Raw genomic sequence first — 17,757 nt, 5'->3', positions numbered from 1 at the left:
TATCACAGGCCACAGCCAAGTTTCCTTTCCCACATATAACTGGGTATTCGAGTATTTTGACCATGATTTTGACCACTCCGTTCGTGAGAAATCACTATGACACATCAAAAATGCCGTAAAAGTCTTGGCTCTGATTATTACCATCCCGCGTTTATTAGCATAACGATGGACAAGTCGCAAAAATTTTAATCACGCTAGATCCATCATGACCAGGTTACCAAATTCTCAACTCACCAACCCTATTTAGCATCGTTATTGTATTAAGATTTCATAAAATGAAAAAATAATCTTGAGCAATTTTTTTTTAATATCCTATATAGTGTCCCACTGCTGGGCAAAGGCCTCCCGTTTCTCCTTCCACTCGTCTCTGGCTTCGGCAAAATGTTGCCAGTCTGGCTGGAATCGCTCCAAATCGTCCCGCCACCTTCTTTTAGGCCTACTTCTGCTCCGGTGCCCGTCGCTTGGAACCCAATCAGTGGTGATTTTGGCCCAACGATCCGTATACATCCGGCAGACATGGCCTGCCCAGTCCCACTTGAGTTTGGCGGTTTTCGTCCCCACATCAACAATTCGGGTTTTTGAGCGCAGTTCAGTGTTCCTTATTCTATCGGCTCTTCGAACACCTAGGACACTGCGCTCCATAGCCCGCTGGCAAACCTTGAGTTTGGACTTCTGGGCCTCAGTCAAAGACCAATCTTGAGCAATATCTTTTAATAATATTTGCTGAAACGGTAATAACACCTAAGGTCTTACTTTAGCTGATGCGGTTTGCACGGAGAGGGTAGAACCAGTTGAACAATAGTATGAACAGCGCTAATAACTGCGCGCGTCGCGTGTATAGGATTGCACCCGCGAACACTCGCGCCAGGCCCTATAGTACGAAGTGCAAAACTCGAACTTCGTATGTTGCCGTCCCGCTAACGCTTATGTCATTTAATACGCGAGTGAAAGGGATGATGCGATACGAACATCGTTTTTCGAGTTTCGTAGTAGCCCTTCAACTAGCGTAGGCCCTAAAAACGGAGCGGCTTATTAATGGCATTTGTTTCTGCAAGGTACCATGTGACCGAAGACGGAGTGGGCGGCTACCTCCTGGAGGTACAGTCAGCGGAATGGCCTGATGAAGGCGAATGGAAGTGTGTGGCAACCAGCGCCGGCGGGAGGGTCGGCATATCTACCTGCCACGTCGTCATGGACGGTAAGCAAAACATTTTGAAATAACCGCTTTAAGGTTCGACCAAACCGCTGCTTAAAAAACGGTAACGGTACGGAATCGCAGTGACGCATCGTATGCGCACCGTTTTTTTTGCATGCTTTCCACACCGCTGCTTAAAATACGCAAACGGTGCGGAATCGCAGTGACGGGCCTTAATTGACAAGACTTTTGTTCGGTAAAGTCCTGACGTTTACGGCAAGTCACTGCGATTCCGTATTTTAAGCAGCGCTGTGGAGAGCATGCATTAGAAACGGTGCGCATACGGTGCGTCACCGCGATTCCGTGCCCTCACGGTTTTTTAAGCAGCGGTTTGGTCGCACCTTTAAGCGGGACTTTTTGTCAAGAACGGGTAAAATATGGAACCAGCTTCCTGGGACAGCATCGCAGGAGCGATACAACTTAGGGATTTTTAAAAAATAAGCTTATCAGTCTCTGAAAGGGTGGCCGGTGGTGATTGTTTTTTTTTATACATAGGTAGATAGAACTGACCGAGATTGACTCCTGTAAAGTGCAGATGATGCCAACGGTGTAGGTATCTCACTGGTTCACTGGTATATTAATGTGATGGGCTTGATGCCAATATGGTGCACCACACAATCGTCAACGTAACGTAATGATTTTACGACTTTACACGTGGATTTATTATGCATAAATGAACGTAAAATACCTATACATTGCCTATTTCGCTAGTAATGATATCATACTTCTGATTTTCCAGTTCCGAAGAACTATCGAAAACCGCGCTTCATGGAGAACCTCCAAGCTGTGCTGACGGAGGAGGGTCTGGTCTCGTTCGAGTGCAAGGTCGTGGGCTTTCCCACGCCGGTGCTTAGCTGGTTCAAGGACGGCCAGGAGCTGAAGCCTGGAGACGTTTATCAGCTCACAGGTACACTTGTGACTACTAGATGACAGAACAAGGACGCAATCATCCTTAAATTACGTTCACACATTTAGGGGGGGGGGGGTCAGGTAGTTGGTGACATAGGGATGAAATCGTTTCCGCGTAGTACTGCGTTTCGTGGTACGGGGCGGGGTGAGCGTCGCTGTCATGTATGCCTTCTATCTGCAAGTGGAGTGGGATTCGTATGGAGTGCATTTGATTCGCAGTATGCGTATTATTACTATCAGCCTTTGCTTGTTGAGTATTCTGTTAAGACCTGACCTCACTGACATTATTCGATACCCCTCATCTGGCATAATCGGTTTGCCCGAAACTCATTTAGTCATAGCACGTAATAACTTCGCATAAAATATATTTGGCATAAGAGTCAACTTCGCATAAGACACATTTCGCATAATCTCACATGATGAAACCCAAGACCCACGCATACCACTAATTTCCCAAGAAAAACCTTGCACAAAAATGAATTTCGAACAAAAAAGTAAGTTGGGTTAGGTTACAACAGTGATCTAACGAACAAACGAGCTGATACCAGCAAAGTAGGCTAGGTTAGATAACTTATACTTTTTTTATACTCACACGACCAAGGTAATAAATAGGCTAAACGTGATTATACGATATGGGTTTGGAAGAAACAAAGGTTTGCGATATGAGTTTAGGTGATATGACAATTATGCCAAATGATATTATGCGATACGAGATTTATGCCAAAAAGAATTGTGCCAAAAAAGGGAAAACCAGATTATTACGAACTGAAACAATTACTTTGGTCACCCGCGACCTTAAAAAGCAAAGCAATAAAAGCATAGGCAAAGGGTGAGCAAAGTTCTCTGACGTTCTCTGACGTCTGATTCAACAAATTGTCTACTTAGACACTTTAAAACTCTTCCAGGGACCAACTCCCTCGGCTCCTACTGCTGCATAGCCCGTAACTGCATGGGCCAAGCCAGCAGCTCCGCCGAGCTGACCGTGGAAGACATCCAGAACCAGCTGAACGAAGAGGAGAAACTTCAGCTGTTCACCAAGAACCAAGCTCCCAAGTTCGTCCAGGGCTTGAAGAGTGTCGAAGCGAAGATCGATGAACCATTCCGTTTTACAATTAAAGGTGAGCACAATATAATCCAACCATGCGTCGCTTTTGATTTACTAAAGTTAGACTTTATCGCGAAGCTCGCGTAATAAGTAAATTGGATCCGGCAGTGTAAATTCAGGAATTTTACTAAATTGGGAATGTGGATTCCCAAAAACAGTGGTTTTCGTTAAAGTTGCATTGAAAACAACCGTGCCATTTGGTCTTTGAGACGGTTGACATTTTGAAAGTTGTGGTAGTTGTGTAATCAAGGTATTGTTAAGATCAAGCTCTGTCTTCTCACATTCTTGCACGTAGACACGTAGAGTACATTGGACTCGTTCTCACTTACCACTCCTAATACCTTAAAACCGTACCATAAAAATATCGAGCAAGCTACAGTGTTGCGTAGTCCCGTTTTGTTCGGAAAAAAGGGAGGACAAAGGTTTCCTAAAGACAAAACTGTCTCAAAACACACATTCATTGCTCCGAAACGCATATTTGCCATAACTAATTGATTTCAGGTATTGCAAAATATACACTAAATTATTATAATTATAAATAAACCCGTGGTTTCTCATTAAGGATATATGCAGCCAATAGGATCTCCAGCTTAAGCCTTGTCTTGTAGCTTCGAAATCTCACCAATCGTTGCATTTACATCGATTTAAAAGTCTAATTTGTTTAATTTTGTTCCAGTTGCCATTCCACCGGAACCATCAGTCCTCTGGTACCGGGATGACCAGCCGGTGGATGAGTCCAACCGCTGCCACCTCAGCAAAGAAGACCGAGGTGTTTTCACCCTGGACATACAGAACTTGGAGTTCCTCGACCAAGCTGAGTGGAAGTGCGTGGCAATGAACGACTTTGGACACAGTGTTACTTCCTGCTTCTTGAAATTGATCATACCGAGGCATTACAAGAAGCCACGGTTCTTGGAGAACTTGCAAGCTATCCTATCTGAGGAAGGAGCTGTGAATTTAGAATGTAAAGTCATTGGAGTTCCCCAACCCGTCTTGAAGTGGTATAAGGATGGAGAGGAACTGAAACCAGGTGACATACACAGGATCATATCCGGCCAAGATGGGACCTGCTGCCTTGGAACTTACACGTGTGAAGCGCAGAATTGCATGGGTATAGCGGCCAGCTCAGCCTCACTCCTAGGCTTTGATGACTCCATGAAAACCAAGAAGAGGATAGCCGAAGAACAAGCACTCCAAAGAAACTTATCATTGAGTACGATACACGAAGAACGAACCTCGCAGATGTACGATACCCCCGTAGGCGACATAACTTTAGACGACAAAGGAGAGATATCTTTCTCTTTCGATGGCAAAGAAGTGTCAGTTTCACTTTATGAAACTCCTGATTTGACGGAAGAAGAAGCGTTACAGATTGTTGAAATGTACGCGGATCAACTGTCAGAAAATGTTACTGAGCACAATGTGGTCGAGCTGCCACCCCTCAGGTTTGTTAAAGAAACTTCAACTTCAGGTAATTTGTTAATGGAAGCTATTATAATTGATGTTTCTCCGGAATACTTCGCGTCACCTGAAGAAGACTTGAGAACAGAAGCTGACGTTGAAGATTTATCTATAGCTGATGAAAATGGCGTGCCACAGCTATCTTTAGACCAAGACGTTGGAGGAGAAGATTATTTAGAAAAAACTATGGCTTTACTCTCGGAAGAAAAAGCTGACATTCCTAAAAAAATTAGTAGAAAGAAATCGGACTCTCTAAGAAGTGGTGAGGACTTCTTTAGTTTGTCACGAGATCAATCTATATCAGAAGAAAAGAGAGCTGATGATACTCAAGTGTTATCTGAAAGTGACTTACAGAGCTTTGCAAGTGCCCGCAGCTATGACAAGCAAAAATCGAAATCATCTAAGCCTTCACTTGAAGATGATAAGGAGTCATCTGAAACAAAGACAATTTTACATAAAGAGGAAGTTAAAATCGTTAAAGAAACTAAATCTAAAAAGAAAGAAGATAAAAGTGAGGTCGTTGAGACGAAGTCAGATGTCAAAGAAGTGGAAAAGAAACGTGCAGAGACGGAGACGCCTGTGATGAAACCAAAACGTGAACGCCGCGGCAGCCGCAGCTCACGGAGATCTAGCTCAGGCAGTGAGAAATCATACAGTAAAGCCAAAGAAGAGTTGATACAAGTCAAAGCAGAAGTTGAATCAAAACCAAAGATTAGTGATGATGAATTCAAAACGAAGATAAATGAAGTCAGCTCTACACTTTCCAAAGTTATCAATGATGTTCAAATTATTGAACGGGATATCATCTTAAAATCAGAGCTTATGTCATCTGCTGCTACAGCATCAAGAAGCTTAGAAATTATTAGCAATCTAATTACACCCTTATCGGAAATTCAAAGTGTATCTGAAGCTGCCAAAGAATGCAAAGAGATCAAAGAGGTTAGTAGCCTATTTAACAATCTTCCACAATCAATGAAAGCTCTCCAGCAATCCCTTAATCTAGTAGAAAAGTGTATAGATATGGAAGGTGAAAACAAGACATTAGTGAAGAAAACGTGCATTGCATTTATAGAAACGTGTGGAAACGAAATACAAAAAGTGATGTCAGAAATTAATTCAATCGCAGAAACTGACTATTTACAAACAGAAGAAGTCATGATTAAAGAAGTTCAAGTATTGACTAATGAAATGAATAATGCTATCAAGTATTCTTCAGATACGATAAAAACCAGAAGTTTACTGAGTGAGGCAAGTGAAGTTAAAACTGATGAAACATCGGCAGACGCTAAACATCTCAAAGATACTCAGAAGGCCGTGTTTGAATTGAGAAGTCCTCTTAACTCTCTACTTTGCATAGCCGAAAGCGCAGACAGTGAAAAAATGGTGGATTTAGCAAAAATTAAGAACAGTGAAGTTATACTCAATGATATGTCTGCTTCTATTCAAGACTTGCAAACAGCCTTAGAACAGATAGAGTCACTATCAGTTAAAGAATCAATGTCATCATTGAACAAATATAATACGGAAATCATTGAAACGGTAATGGATTCCGTTCTGAAACTGAGAATATCTTTTGAAAATCTCTCGACTGAAACTAAAATCGAGGATGATAAAGCTGTTCTTAAGAAAGCCTTGGCATCGATAAAACAAAACTTGAGCGAAATATCAACGCATATTGATAAAATTGAATCAAATATTGGAAACTTTGATATTTTACAAAGCGACAACAAATTGGAAGTACTGCAGAAAATGGCTCAAATACTTATAGCTCTAGAAAATAATTTGCCATACCTAGAAACCATACCAGAAGTTAAGTTGCGTCTAGATATTTTCCACAAAAACTTAACCAAAGTACTGGAGAACGTAATCGAAACGAATGAAGCCAAAAAATATTTTGCTTTAATAGAAATTTGTGACGTTGTCAATAGAATAAACACAGCAATCAAAACCATTCATTCCGATCGCATCTTGTCTCTTGCAAGTCTGAATAATACGCTGAGAATAGTTCAAGACCATTTCATCAACAATGTATTCGATTCAGAACTAAACTGTGCCATACTAACTAATATAACTGATGCGCTTGTCGACATTCAGGAAACTATAAATCAAGCTGATGAGATTAGCGTTAATATAGACTCCGAACATATTCAAGATATTCAAGATTTTTCAACATACGGGACAGGTAAAGCAAATGTTGTTCTTGAACGTATCGAGCATACTATCGTAGCAGTAAGTAACATAAAATTAATGGAATGCACGACTGACCTAAAAGAAGCAATAACTCCTGCTCTGGAGAACATTTGCCCTGTACTAGAAAAACTAAAACAAAGCATAGCGTCAATCGCTTCAAACCGTGTTGAACAAGAGGAACATGTGTCTGACATATCTGATGTTTCAGTGGCAAAAACTCTTGCCACCCCTCTCTGTGAACTAAACCAAAACATAATGGTTATTAATCAGACAATAGTAGAAAATATTGAGAGCTTAAAAGAAAATAGCGAAGTATTTGTAACAGTAGCAGAGCCGTTACGTGAGCTTCATACAACACTTGAAATCTTACAGCAAGTGGTCATTTCCCAATACGGAGAAGACGTAACGCCATATGATGTTAGTGTGAACATAGCAAATGCTGTACAAAATCTACAAAGTTGCATCGTCATGATTAGAGAACAAGGTGGGATCGAATTTGCTGATGAGATGTCTACGTTAGAAGATATTTCAGGCATTAAGACTACAGCTGATACCTTGCCTTCTGATCGCTTAATATTGCCAACTGGGACGGAAACAAGAACTGAACAGGAAGCAGGACCATTCCACCAAGACCTTCCAACTTCAGCTACAGCTCAAGCTTTACAATCATTAAATGATCATATCACAGTTCTTCAAAATCCTGAAATCATTGACGCATTAGACACACTGTCCGAAGTCAGTGACTATTCCAGCTTGAAGTCAGTCGTTTTGGGTTTAGGCGAATTGCACTCTGGTATCCAAGAACTTTTACATCCGTTTATTTTGGAGACCTCTAATGAAATAACATCAATAAATACTTCAAAATTGATGGCCATTGCTGAACCCTTGCAAGATTTACAGCAATGTTTATCTGTATTGGATGCGACTAACATTCCCATTTACGAGCATATACTCGAAATGCCGACGGAAAAGATACATTCCGTGTTTCAAAGCATTACTGAGTTCAAAGATAACCTCGATAAATGTATTCACGTTGTGTTCCCAGCGATGGATAACGCTGACAAAACAATTGAAATATCTAACAAAGTTGAAACTCTGCGAGTCGTCTGCGAACATCTTAAAGACATAATTGAAAATACTAAAGCTATATCAACTGAAGCACCCGTCAAACAAGAAGTTATAGCTCTAGAAGAAACTGTCAAGAATCTGTTAGACGCGACAGATGTTTCCAAAGGAATAAAAATAGAACAAGTGAAATGTGTCACTCAAGAACTTTACGAAAATGTAACGAAGGTGCAAGAAGAACTCATACAATTTACTCCTCAAACGCCCGATAAGTTAGCTCAAGAAGCAAAATTGATACAAATAATTGATAAAGTCGAACGCAACATTGCAGTTTTAGAAGAATATGATTTTGTTGATTTGTCTAGAGCTTCTGACATGTCTTGTGCATCTCCACAAATTGCCGTTGAAGTGGAAACGGATACACTTTTGCAAATGGACGATGTAGTCCAATGCGCCGTCGGTATAATACAAGACTCGAGTGACGACACACCTGTTGCTGACTTGATGATAGTTGAAGACTTTTTCAAGAACTGCAGGAATGAATTCGCTTTACTAAGATGCTTATTGAATAATAAACTTAGTCATAAAAGAATAATAAGACTTCTACAAGAGTTCAGTGTCTTGAAACAAACGATAAGTGACTTTAAAATAAAACAAACAGAACTACATTTAGCTGATGATATTAGTAACTCTTTAATAACTTTCTTTGGTTATTGTGACGATTGCTTAAACAGTGTCCAGGAATCACTTATAAAAATTGTAGACTCTCAAGCTGACTTGCTTTTTAAAGCTCCTATTACGAAGCTCGAAAATACCAAAGAGGTTTTGAGTGATATTTTAGTAAGCAGCAAGTTTACCCCTCTAGAAGATGTAGCCAAACGATTTGTTAATGTTATTGATATAGCTGGGCCGTGTCTGCAGCGAGCTGAAGTTTCAATTCGGGATGAAATAAAAAATAATGCTATCATAGTTGAAGACAAAGCTTTAATTACTGCTATGGATGATGCTGAAACCTTCGTGGAAGAACAAATTCTTACTAAATCTGAATTAACAGTTGAATCCAGGGAAATATTACAGAACATATTAGACTGTATACAAAAACACCATGATTATAAAGACGCTGTTGGTTCTGGAAAAACGCTTATACTTCTAAAATGTTTGTCGGAATGTTCTGATATTCTTCAAGAAAAGATAACTGAAACCAAAGCGGAAGCTAAGGTTCATAAGTTTGAAGATACAGCCCTGAAAGTAGTGTTAGCTGAAATGCTGGTACCGTTACAAGCATTGCATCATCAGCTTATAAACGTGCAAGAACAAGTCCTTACTGGAGTAGAAGATGACGTATCAATAGACCTTACGTCCACTGAATCATTCGCACAAGCCATGGGAGAAATTCAACAAGAAATAAAGCAGCTAGAACAGCATGTACATGAAGGGACAGTAGTTGATAGTGTCGAGAAAACAATGATTTTGGAGATAGATAAAGAGATTCACACTATACAGGATAGCATAAGATCCATCGATAACGTTAACAGTGCTGAGAAAGAGAAAGTTTCTAAGCCGATGGAGGAAATTGAAAAATCATTACACACATTGCTAGCGACGGAGGCTGAGAGAAAGCAAGACATAGGTAATATTTACTTTTTACGTAGTATTACGGATTTAATGAATAATATTTTGCATCGTATTTTGTCTTGTAGTTTGTATTTATTTTGTTTTCTCAATAAGCTTCCGCAAGTAAACTTCAGTAAGCTAGTTGAGAAAGCAAGATAAACTTTTCCGGCAAAACACAATGGCAAAACATTATTCATTAATATAATCATAATTTAAAAAAGCACGTTAGTGTTGAAGAGGTATAGCAAAATCAATAATTAAAATTACATTATTTTATAGATATAAATTCCAATGTTGATTCACTGGAAAGCGCTCTAAATCGATCCCTGGCAATTGATAAGGCATCAGTCGATTCCTTGACATCGATGACTGGTGTTAACTTAAATGAAATCATCGAAGTAGCACAAGAACTTAAAAAGCTAATACAAGATAAGGAAAACCCTAAGTTCATTGAAAATAAAAACGAAAAGATAAAAAACCTTGAATCATTATTATCACAGTTCGATTGGGTTAATTCAGACAGTGATAAATTGAAAGAATATGATAAATTAAATGATGCACTTCTTACTATGTATCAATTATTAAAAGCATGTAATGTTGATTCAAAAATTGTCGAAGCTGAAGAAGGTAATATAGTCGTTCTTTGGCTTGTTGCTTCCACATCATAATTGGCTTTTAGATCATACTACATAAGCTTTACATGAAATTCCAAATGCTATATAGTACCCAGCAGGATAAATCCCAACAATATAATTGTAGTCAGCTTTATATAAAACGCTTTTACATATAAAAAATCATCAGCCAAATTTGCGCATCTAAATAAATAATTATGGACATAAAATAGAACATGTGCCGATAGCAAAATTGTTTTACAGCGAATGTTGTTGTGTATACTGAAATTAATATCTCTTCGTTATGGCATGTTCATAATTTTCAATCAAATTTATTTATTATTGCAGAAAAACCAACAGAAATAATACAACATGTCGATAAATGTATTGAACTTATAGAAATTGTTGAAGAAATCTCAACAATTATCAACCTTGACAATATAAAAGAATCTGCAAATCTAGCTAAGGAATTACGTGAAAACGTGGCTTCTGTGGAAATCGAGATAAATAAAGATGATACCGAAGCCACCAAAAACGTTGAAAAGTTAAAAGAGAAGAATGTAGAAATAGCAATTAAATTAAAAGATGCCCTTGCATCTGTACAAGTGCAAGTTCTTGAGAGTACTAAAGAATTACAACCAGAACTCAAGAGTGAAGTGGTGCAACGAATCCAAGAAGCAACGGCGCAATTACAAGCTGATTTTGTTAACGTTGATGTAATTAAATCTGTAACTGAACAAGATTCTAAAACTGAACAATTTGAAATTGAGTTAGCTAAAAAAGATTCGATGACAACAGCACTTGAAGTACAACAGGATAAAGGAGAAAAACAAGCTGAAGCTAAAACCATTACTCAAGATAGTCAGAAGTCTGTTGATCATACAGAAATAGATAAAATCAAAGACGAAGAAACTGAAAGAAAACCCGTTTTTCAAGGTATTGAAAATGTATCCGATACTAAACAAGATAGTGTAATTTATGAAAAGGTCGTTGAAACAGAAGTTGCTAAAAAAATTTGTTCAATTAATGAAATTGAATCGAAATCTCCCGTTATTGTTGAATCTTTTGAAATTATAACGACGGAACAGCTATCTACTGTTGAAACTTGTGTTTCGATAGTAGTTGAAGGTAAAAGTGTTGATACTAAAGATGTTACAGAAGCAGAAACTGCCCAGGAAAAGGTCAGTAAAGAAGAAGCTGTGCCTGTACAAATAAAGGAAGAAAAGGCAACTGTTTCTACTGCAGTTGGTAAGTTCATTAAGATTAAAGGTTTATTTTTTGTTTTAAAATTAATCAAATTAAATTCTAGACACAATAACACTTGAATCTTTTCTTTAAAAATATAATATCCAGTTTTGAGTTGACTTTACCACATTTATTTCAATTAAAAATGCAAATTTTTGTGTTTGTAATTTAATACCTGATTTATTGAAAATGAAACACAGTCCAGGCGAAATATATATACCACTGAAAAATATGTTACTACGGCCTTATTGCGTCGGAATAAGAGTGTGGTACTTATTTTTGAAACTTTGAATAAGTTCGTATTTTTACACTCAACTTGCGACCCGATATGTTTGTTCGTCATTGTAAAAAATATACTATAGTATAAATTCTTTTGCCGTTTTACTCAGTAAATGAAAAAAAAATGCAAAAAGATTGAGAAGGTCCACATTTTTTTAGTAAAACAAAGAGCCATGAAAACGGGTCAAATTACTAAGAAACTTATATAGAATTTGACTACTTTTCATTGCACTCGGGTTTATATTTGAAGCTTCAGTAACCGCATGTAAATGGGAACAAAAACTACATGAAGTACTCCCATTTCAGTGCTTTTGCAACGCATCAATGAATATTTGAGTGAAGAAACTGAAAAAACTGTAAATGCCGATGAAATAAATAATACCATCAATATAGCTAAGGAACTACGTGAAACTTTAACTTCAGAAACCGTTGAAGAAGCGAAACAAGTTGAACTTATGAAAGAACTACACGCGTTAGTATTGATACAATCTCAGAATTTAGAATCAGCTGATACTGAAGTAGCGATAAAACTATGTGAAGAATTGGACAGTGTTCTCAATATTTTAATAAACCTGAGTGTTAGTAAAGAAATTGAAGAAAAACCTGACAATGTTGATATTCAAAACTTAGTCGTGGAGTTAGGTTCGGCAGTTATACCTGAACCTGATAAAGCAAGTGAAGTTAAAAGTATCGAAACTATTTTAATTGAAGAAATAGTTGACGAAAATGCCACGGATACAGAGGATAAGGACCAAGATGGTAATTTAGATATTAGAAAAGATATTGAAGTAGAACAAACCGAAGTACTAGAAGAAGAAAGTAAGTTAATTAAAGCAAAACCACAGAATGAGACCAATTTAATGGACGACAAACTAAATGGAGACTTTGAATCGGGGGAACCACTAACAACTGAAGCTCTTGTAGAAGATAAGCCTGTGGATGAAATTAAAGTATCCACAGATTCAATGGCATCAGGGTTAACTCAACAAGTATTTCAAAGTGGCGAAAGTAATGATTCAGTTGATACTAGTGAGCAAAGTTTATTAAAAGACACGGAAGCCAACCAGTCCGTTCTCAGTAATATAATAGAGCAAACAATTGAGAACAGAACTGCTCATCAAGAAGGTAAACCAGCATTAGAAAAAGATAAAGATTTTGATGAAGAAGAATCTACACATGAATCAATTTTATCTCCTGCTGAAGAACGTGAAGAAATTGCTGCAGAAAAATTACCTGTAAAAGAAAAAAATGTTGAAGAAAATCAAGCACCTAATACTAGTGGCATTGAACCAGTTAATGAGGCAGAAGCGGAAAGTATAACAGAAATCAGTGACGCGGAAATTTGCGAAGACGATGTAACAAAAGAAATGGAAAAACTTATTATTACACAAGATAAATTAATCGAACAGGTTGTAAAATTAGATACTGTTTCTGAAGATTTTGAAGAAGAAAACCAAGCTGAAGAAACCCAAGCTCAAGAAATTTACTCTGAGAAAGTACTCGATGTCGAGAGTACTTCAACACAAATAGAACCAATTGAAGTCATTAAAGCTGAAGAAGTAGCAGATGAGCTAATACAAACAAGTAATGAATTAAAGGAACTAAGAGAAGAAGAAGCAATACCAACTGTAGAACTTAAAGAAGCCGTAGCTGTTACAGAAGTAGAAGTCATCGAGGAAACCAAGACTGACGCACTAACTGATAAGAAAGAAGACAATACACAGTTTGCAGTCTCTATTGGTAATGTGCACTTAAAGAATAATTTTAAAATAATTTCACAAGTTTTTGACTTCTGCTTTCACGTAATCATAGAATTTATTTAAATTATGAAAGAAGAACAATGAAAAGCTTGTGAAACATTCTACGTGTGTATGTTGTGACTAAATAAAACTTACAAAGGATACACTGAACGAATGACGTGCATTTTCTTGTAGTATTTTAAATGTACATAACACTATTTATGTTAAAGAGCGCATGAATAATATAATTGATGCCCTATTCGTTTCGATGAACAATTATTAAAATGAATCTCAAACAAAACACAGGAAAAGGATTCGTTTTATTTCAGTCGCGTTGTAATAATATAATTTACATATAAAAAAACCACATGTTATTGTAATATACAAAGACCAAGCTAACCAAGCCAGTGAATATGGTATTGTGTTTAACAAAGCATATTTCATGTTATTGGTGTTCATAGTCTTTTTGTTTATATACACTTTTACATTATGTTTATACACTGTATGTACACTTTCAGAATCACTTATACAACACTTAGATGACTTCATTACTTTAAAAGACACATTTGACAATATGTCTATCGTACTAAATATAGAAGAGTTAAAAGAATCTATTTGTACGGCAGAAACTATAAAAGAATATCTCAAAGAAAACATGAAAAAAGATCTACAAGAAACAATATCTGACAATCAAATAAAGATAACTCTTCAATTGCAACATGCTTTAAATAAATTACAAATATTGTCATTTGAAAATAGCGAAGAACTCAACAATGAACTTAGCAAGGACAATATATCGAGAGTAGTTGCTGTTCTAAAACAAGACTTAGAAAATATAGTTATGGCATCACAAATGACTATAGAAAACGTTAGACCAATTGAAAATGAAAATGTACCTGGAACAGCAGGTGAAATGTATGCTGAGGAAAATACAGAGAACGTTGTAGAAAGCCAAGACATAAAATCTGAAAATGTTTCTGATCTTGAAGCTCTAGCACAAGTTATACTAGTTGATGAGTTAAAAATATTACCAAGTGCAAAAGAAATTGAAAACGTTATATCAACGGAAGAAGGAGGTTCGAACGTCAGAAAGTCTTCAGGTCCAGACAACTCTAAAGTTAAAGACAAAGAACAAGATATTAAATCAGGTTTATTTGCTATAGAAACAGGATCAAAGGCACTGGAAAGTATGGAAACGGCTTCGTCTGATAAGCCACTTGATCAAATTGTGGATAAATCTACAACGGTTATTGACAACCTTGACAAAGAAAAAGCGAAAGAAACTGAAACTATGGTACCTAAAATACTAGAATCTTTTAATGTCTGTGAAGAACTCACCAAACAAGATATTACAAAAGAAACTACCAACCAATCCGAAGCAACATCAAAAGAAGTCGCCGAAGACACGGAAGAATTGACAAATCAAAGTGACAAATCAAATATCGGTAAAAAATATAAAATAATGATCTCAATTATTGCACGATTGTTGTCAGTAGTAATATAGCGTTTAAAAGGAAAACTGTGTAAAACTGCCCTCTATAGAAAAGTTCTCATTTTAAAATCGACATTAATCCTGCTTATAAAGAAGTTACTAGCTAAATTGCTTTTTTATTTAAGTAAACTGCTTCTAAATTTATCATTCAAAAATTACAACTGTACTGATCTTCATTCAGCTGCCGCTTCACGTTTAAAACTTAGGCATTTCAATAAAATAATAACATTTAATAAAAATAAGGTAAGTGAAGCTACGTAGTTTAAGAATAAAAATAAAATCTTCTAAATATCTAACGGGAAAAATCACAACACGCAAAAAATTCACACGCTTAGAAATTATAAGGTACCGCTTCAAAATCATTATCACATTTGTAAACTAAACAATATATCAACACAAATGTAAATTTACAGAAGCGCTGTTGCAACATATTCATGAGTACACTACTAAAACCATGACAGATACTGTCAACCAACTGTCAACTTTAGTTCACAATGAAGCTTTGACTGAATCGATCACCATTGCCAAAGAATTACAAGAAAGTGTCAAAGATATTGACACTGTCACAGGTTTGGATGAAAAAGTCATAGAGCAAGCAATCATTATTCAAAAGCTGCATGATGCTCTTGCTGTTATAAAAATTTACACTAGCGAAACGACTGAGGATATAAATTCTAAGCTAGGGCCTGAACTAGCCAAGTTAGCTGAAGTAACCTCTCACTTAATTGCTGATCTGGAAGCTATAGTCACTCAAGCCCACTTGAAATTACCTGAAGATCAATTAACTGAAGTGCAACTAATAGGCGATGTTCCTTTAACCAAAGACATAACAGTTGGAAAAGTAAGTGAGAAAGATAAAACGTATAGTGAATTAATATCAAATGAAGATGTAAAAGAAGAATGCGTGGGTACTGTCGAAGACACGATAACTACTGAAGAGGATAAAACAAAAGTCCTGACTGGCATAGATACTAAGGATAACCCTGACATAACGCAGGTCGTTCAGGAAGCAACCTCAGTGGAAGAAATCAAGTCAGAAATAATTGCAACAGAATTAAAACAAGAGAAGATGGTTACTGAAACTGAAACCATTGGTGAACAGATCACGTCTATTGATGAGATGCCACCCATTAAAGAAAAAAAGGGTAGTATGGATGAAGTAACATCTTTAGAGCTGTTGACATCTACAGTTGGTGAAGCAACTGAAAAACTAGCAGCTATTTTAACAGAATCAATGAAAGACGAAGAGTTAATAAAATTAACTCACAATAAAGAAGAAAAAGCTGTCGAAATCATAGATATTGACAATGAAGCAAATTTAGTTAAGATAGGACAATCTATAGAAGTGAATAAAGCCGTAGAAAACACAGCAGAAAATTTAGAAACAAAGCAAGACTCAGATCTTCAAGAAAGTTGTGAAGCTAAGGAAGTGAAAATGACATTTGGTAAATTGTTTTCAAAAGATATTATAACACACTAATGATTACAAAATTTTGCTTCAGTAGAATTAGAAACCATTACATCACTGTAAATATTACATTATCTTAGTATAATGGCCTTTTAACAAGAATGGTTTAATATTGTTGCTACTAAGTTGGACAAATCTAGAAGATTTTTTTATTGCGAATTCGTGAGACGAAATAAAAAGTAAAGACGTAGTTCTACTATCGGCAATGTGAGGCCGATGGAACTACGTCTCAACGCGAACGTACAGCTGTATAACACATACGCACCAATTAATTACGCCAAGCGAGAATAGACGCTGCGTTAAATCCTACGCGCTATATGATCGATCCAATTTATCGTAAATTCTTACGCCATCCACTCACACTCCACAATAGCGATCTTCATTTCAGTTCCGTTGGCGATCGATGACAAAATAACGGGTGTGAATTTAATTAATTCGTTCCAATTTATCTTGTCGCAGTTTTAACCCCCGACGCAAAAAGAAGGAAACTCTTAAATGGGTGGACCGATTTACCTGCGTTTTTTTTAATCTGAACCAGGTTTTCTAGCGATGGTTCTTTCTTAGACATATTACATCAAAATCGAAAAGCCGTTTTTGAGATATTGAACTTTGAAGTGACAAAGTCGGGGGTTTTCCGACTTTTTGTTGGTTAGGTTAGGTTAGGATACTGTTCCCTCCCCAGCCTCCAGTGGTGGACTCGGGGGAGTCCGTCACAGTACGGTACGGAGGCAAAGGAGGAAGATACGCTAACCTAACGGCGACAGCCGCTGGCAGGGTCGCAGAAGTAAGCCACAAGCGTTCCTGTGGCACTGCGCTATGCGGCTAGGCGGAATTTCCGGGGAGTTTTTAGTGGGTAGGCCTTCTGCTCCGGGAGTCCTATATACCCGTCGCGGTCCCCCGACCGGGCGGAATACGTAACTGCATTATCCCCCCGAAAAAAAAAAGGATACTGTTTCTTTCGACAGTAGTCAGTTTTCTCACACACGCACTTCGATAAACGGTACCGGTGGAACAGTTAAGTCTGATCGTTCGTAATTTTCTATAATCTATGGGGCGTTATTGGCCATATCCGACATCCTCCTGAGAGGAAGGGCTACGAAATAGCCCGAAACATGTCGAGCTAAACTCGGTTTAAGACGTGAGTTATCCGTTACAATATCATTTAATATCCGACATCACTCTATTGTTTACAAAATTCTGTCTTTAGGTAAGTATGTTTCATTTGTTTTGAGACGCCTACAAACCAGTCTACAAGTCAATGGACTAAAAGAATTTCTTAAATGTTAGACTCTAACATTTGGTAGTATGGTGTACGGCTGTGTTGCCCTGAAGATTTTTTTTTATTTGACTGGATGGCAAACGAGCAAGTGGGTCTCCTGATGGT

The 17,757-nt window shown here is 37.3% G+C and overlaps 2 protein-coding genes across 10 annotated transcripts in view; one reads left to right on the top strand and one right to left on the bottom strand.

The window, feature by feature from the left end:
* Nucleotides 1-17,757, bottom strand: part of LOC141437922 (solute carrier family 35 member C2-like) — a 309,412-nt gene that overhangs the window by 212,110 nt on the left and 79,545 nt on the right. The gene's annotated exons all lie outside the window — the stretch shown is intronic.
* The window catches only part of LOC141437737 (uncharacterized), an 84,158-nt gene that overhangs the window by 27,716 nt on the left and 38,685 nt on the right, over nt 1-17,757 (top strand). For 3 of the 9 annotated variants that reach the window (XM_074101268.1, XM_074101230.1, XM_074101237.1), the window contains exons 8-16: nt 1,056-1,198; nt 1,935-2,102; nt 3,010-3,222; nt 3,886-9,555; nt 9,819-10,166; nt 10,499-11,398; nt 11,981-13,414; nt 13,932-14,858; nt 15,319-16,350. In XM_074101268.1, the coding sequence (XP_073957369.1) occupies nt 1,056-1,198; nt 1,935-2,102; nt 3,010-3,222; nt 3,886-9,555; nt 9,819-10,166; nt 10,499-11,398; nt 11,981-13,414; nt 13,932-14,858; nt 15,319-16,350 (10,835 nt within the window). The remainder of the gene's footprint in view (nt 1-1,055; nt 1,199-1,934; nt 2,103-3,009; nt 3,223-3,885; nt 9,556-9,818; nt 10,167-10,498; nt 11,399-11,980; nt 13,415-13,931; nt 14,859-15,318; nt 16,351-17,757) is intronic. The other 6 variants (XM_074101291.1, XM_074101275.1, XM_074101246.1 and 3 more) reach the window with 5 other exon arrangements.

The sequence above is a fragment of the Choristoneura fumiferana genome, chromosome Z, assembly GCF_025370935.1.
Source record: "Choristoneura fumiferana chromosome Z, NRCan_CFum_1, whole genome shotgun sequence".
In the NCBI taxonomy this organism is placed as follows: domain Eukaryota; kingdom Metazoa; phylum Arthropoda; class Insecta; order Lepidoptera; family Tortricidae; genus Choristoneura; species Choristoneura fumiferana.
The sequence above is the reverse complement of the archived record's forward strand: the minus strand, read 5'-3'. Positions and strand labels throughout refer to the sequence as shown.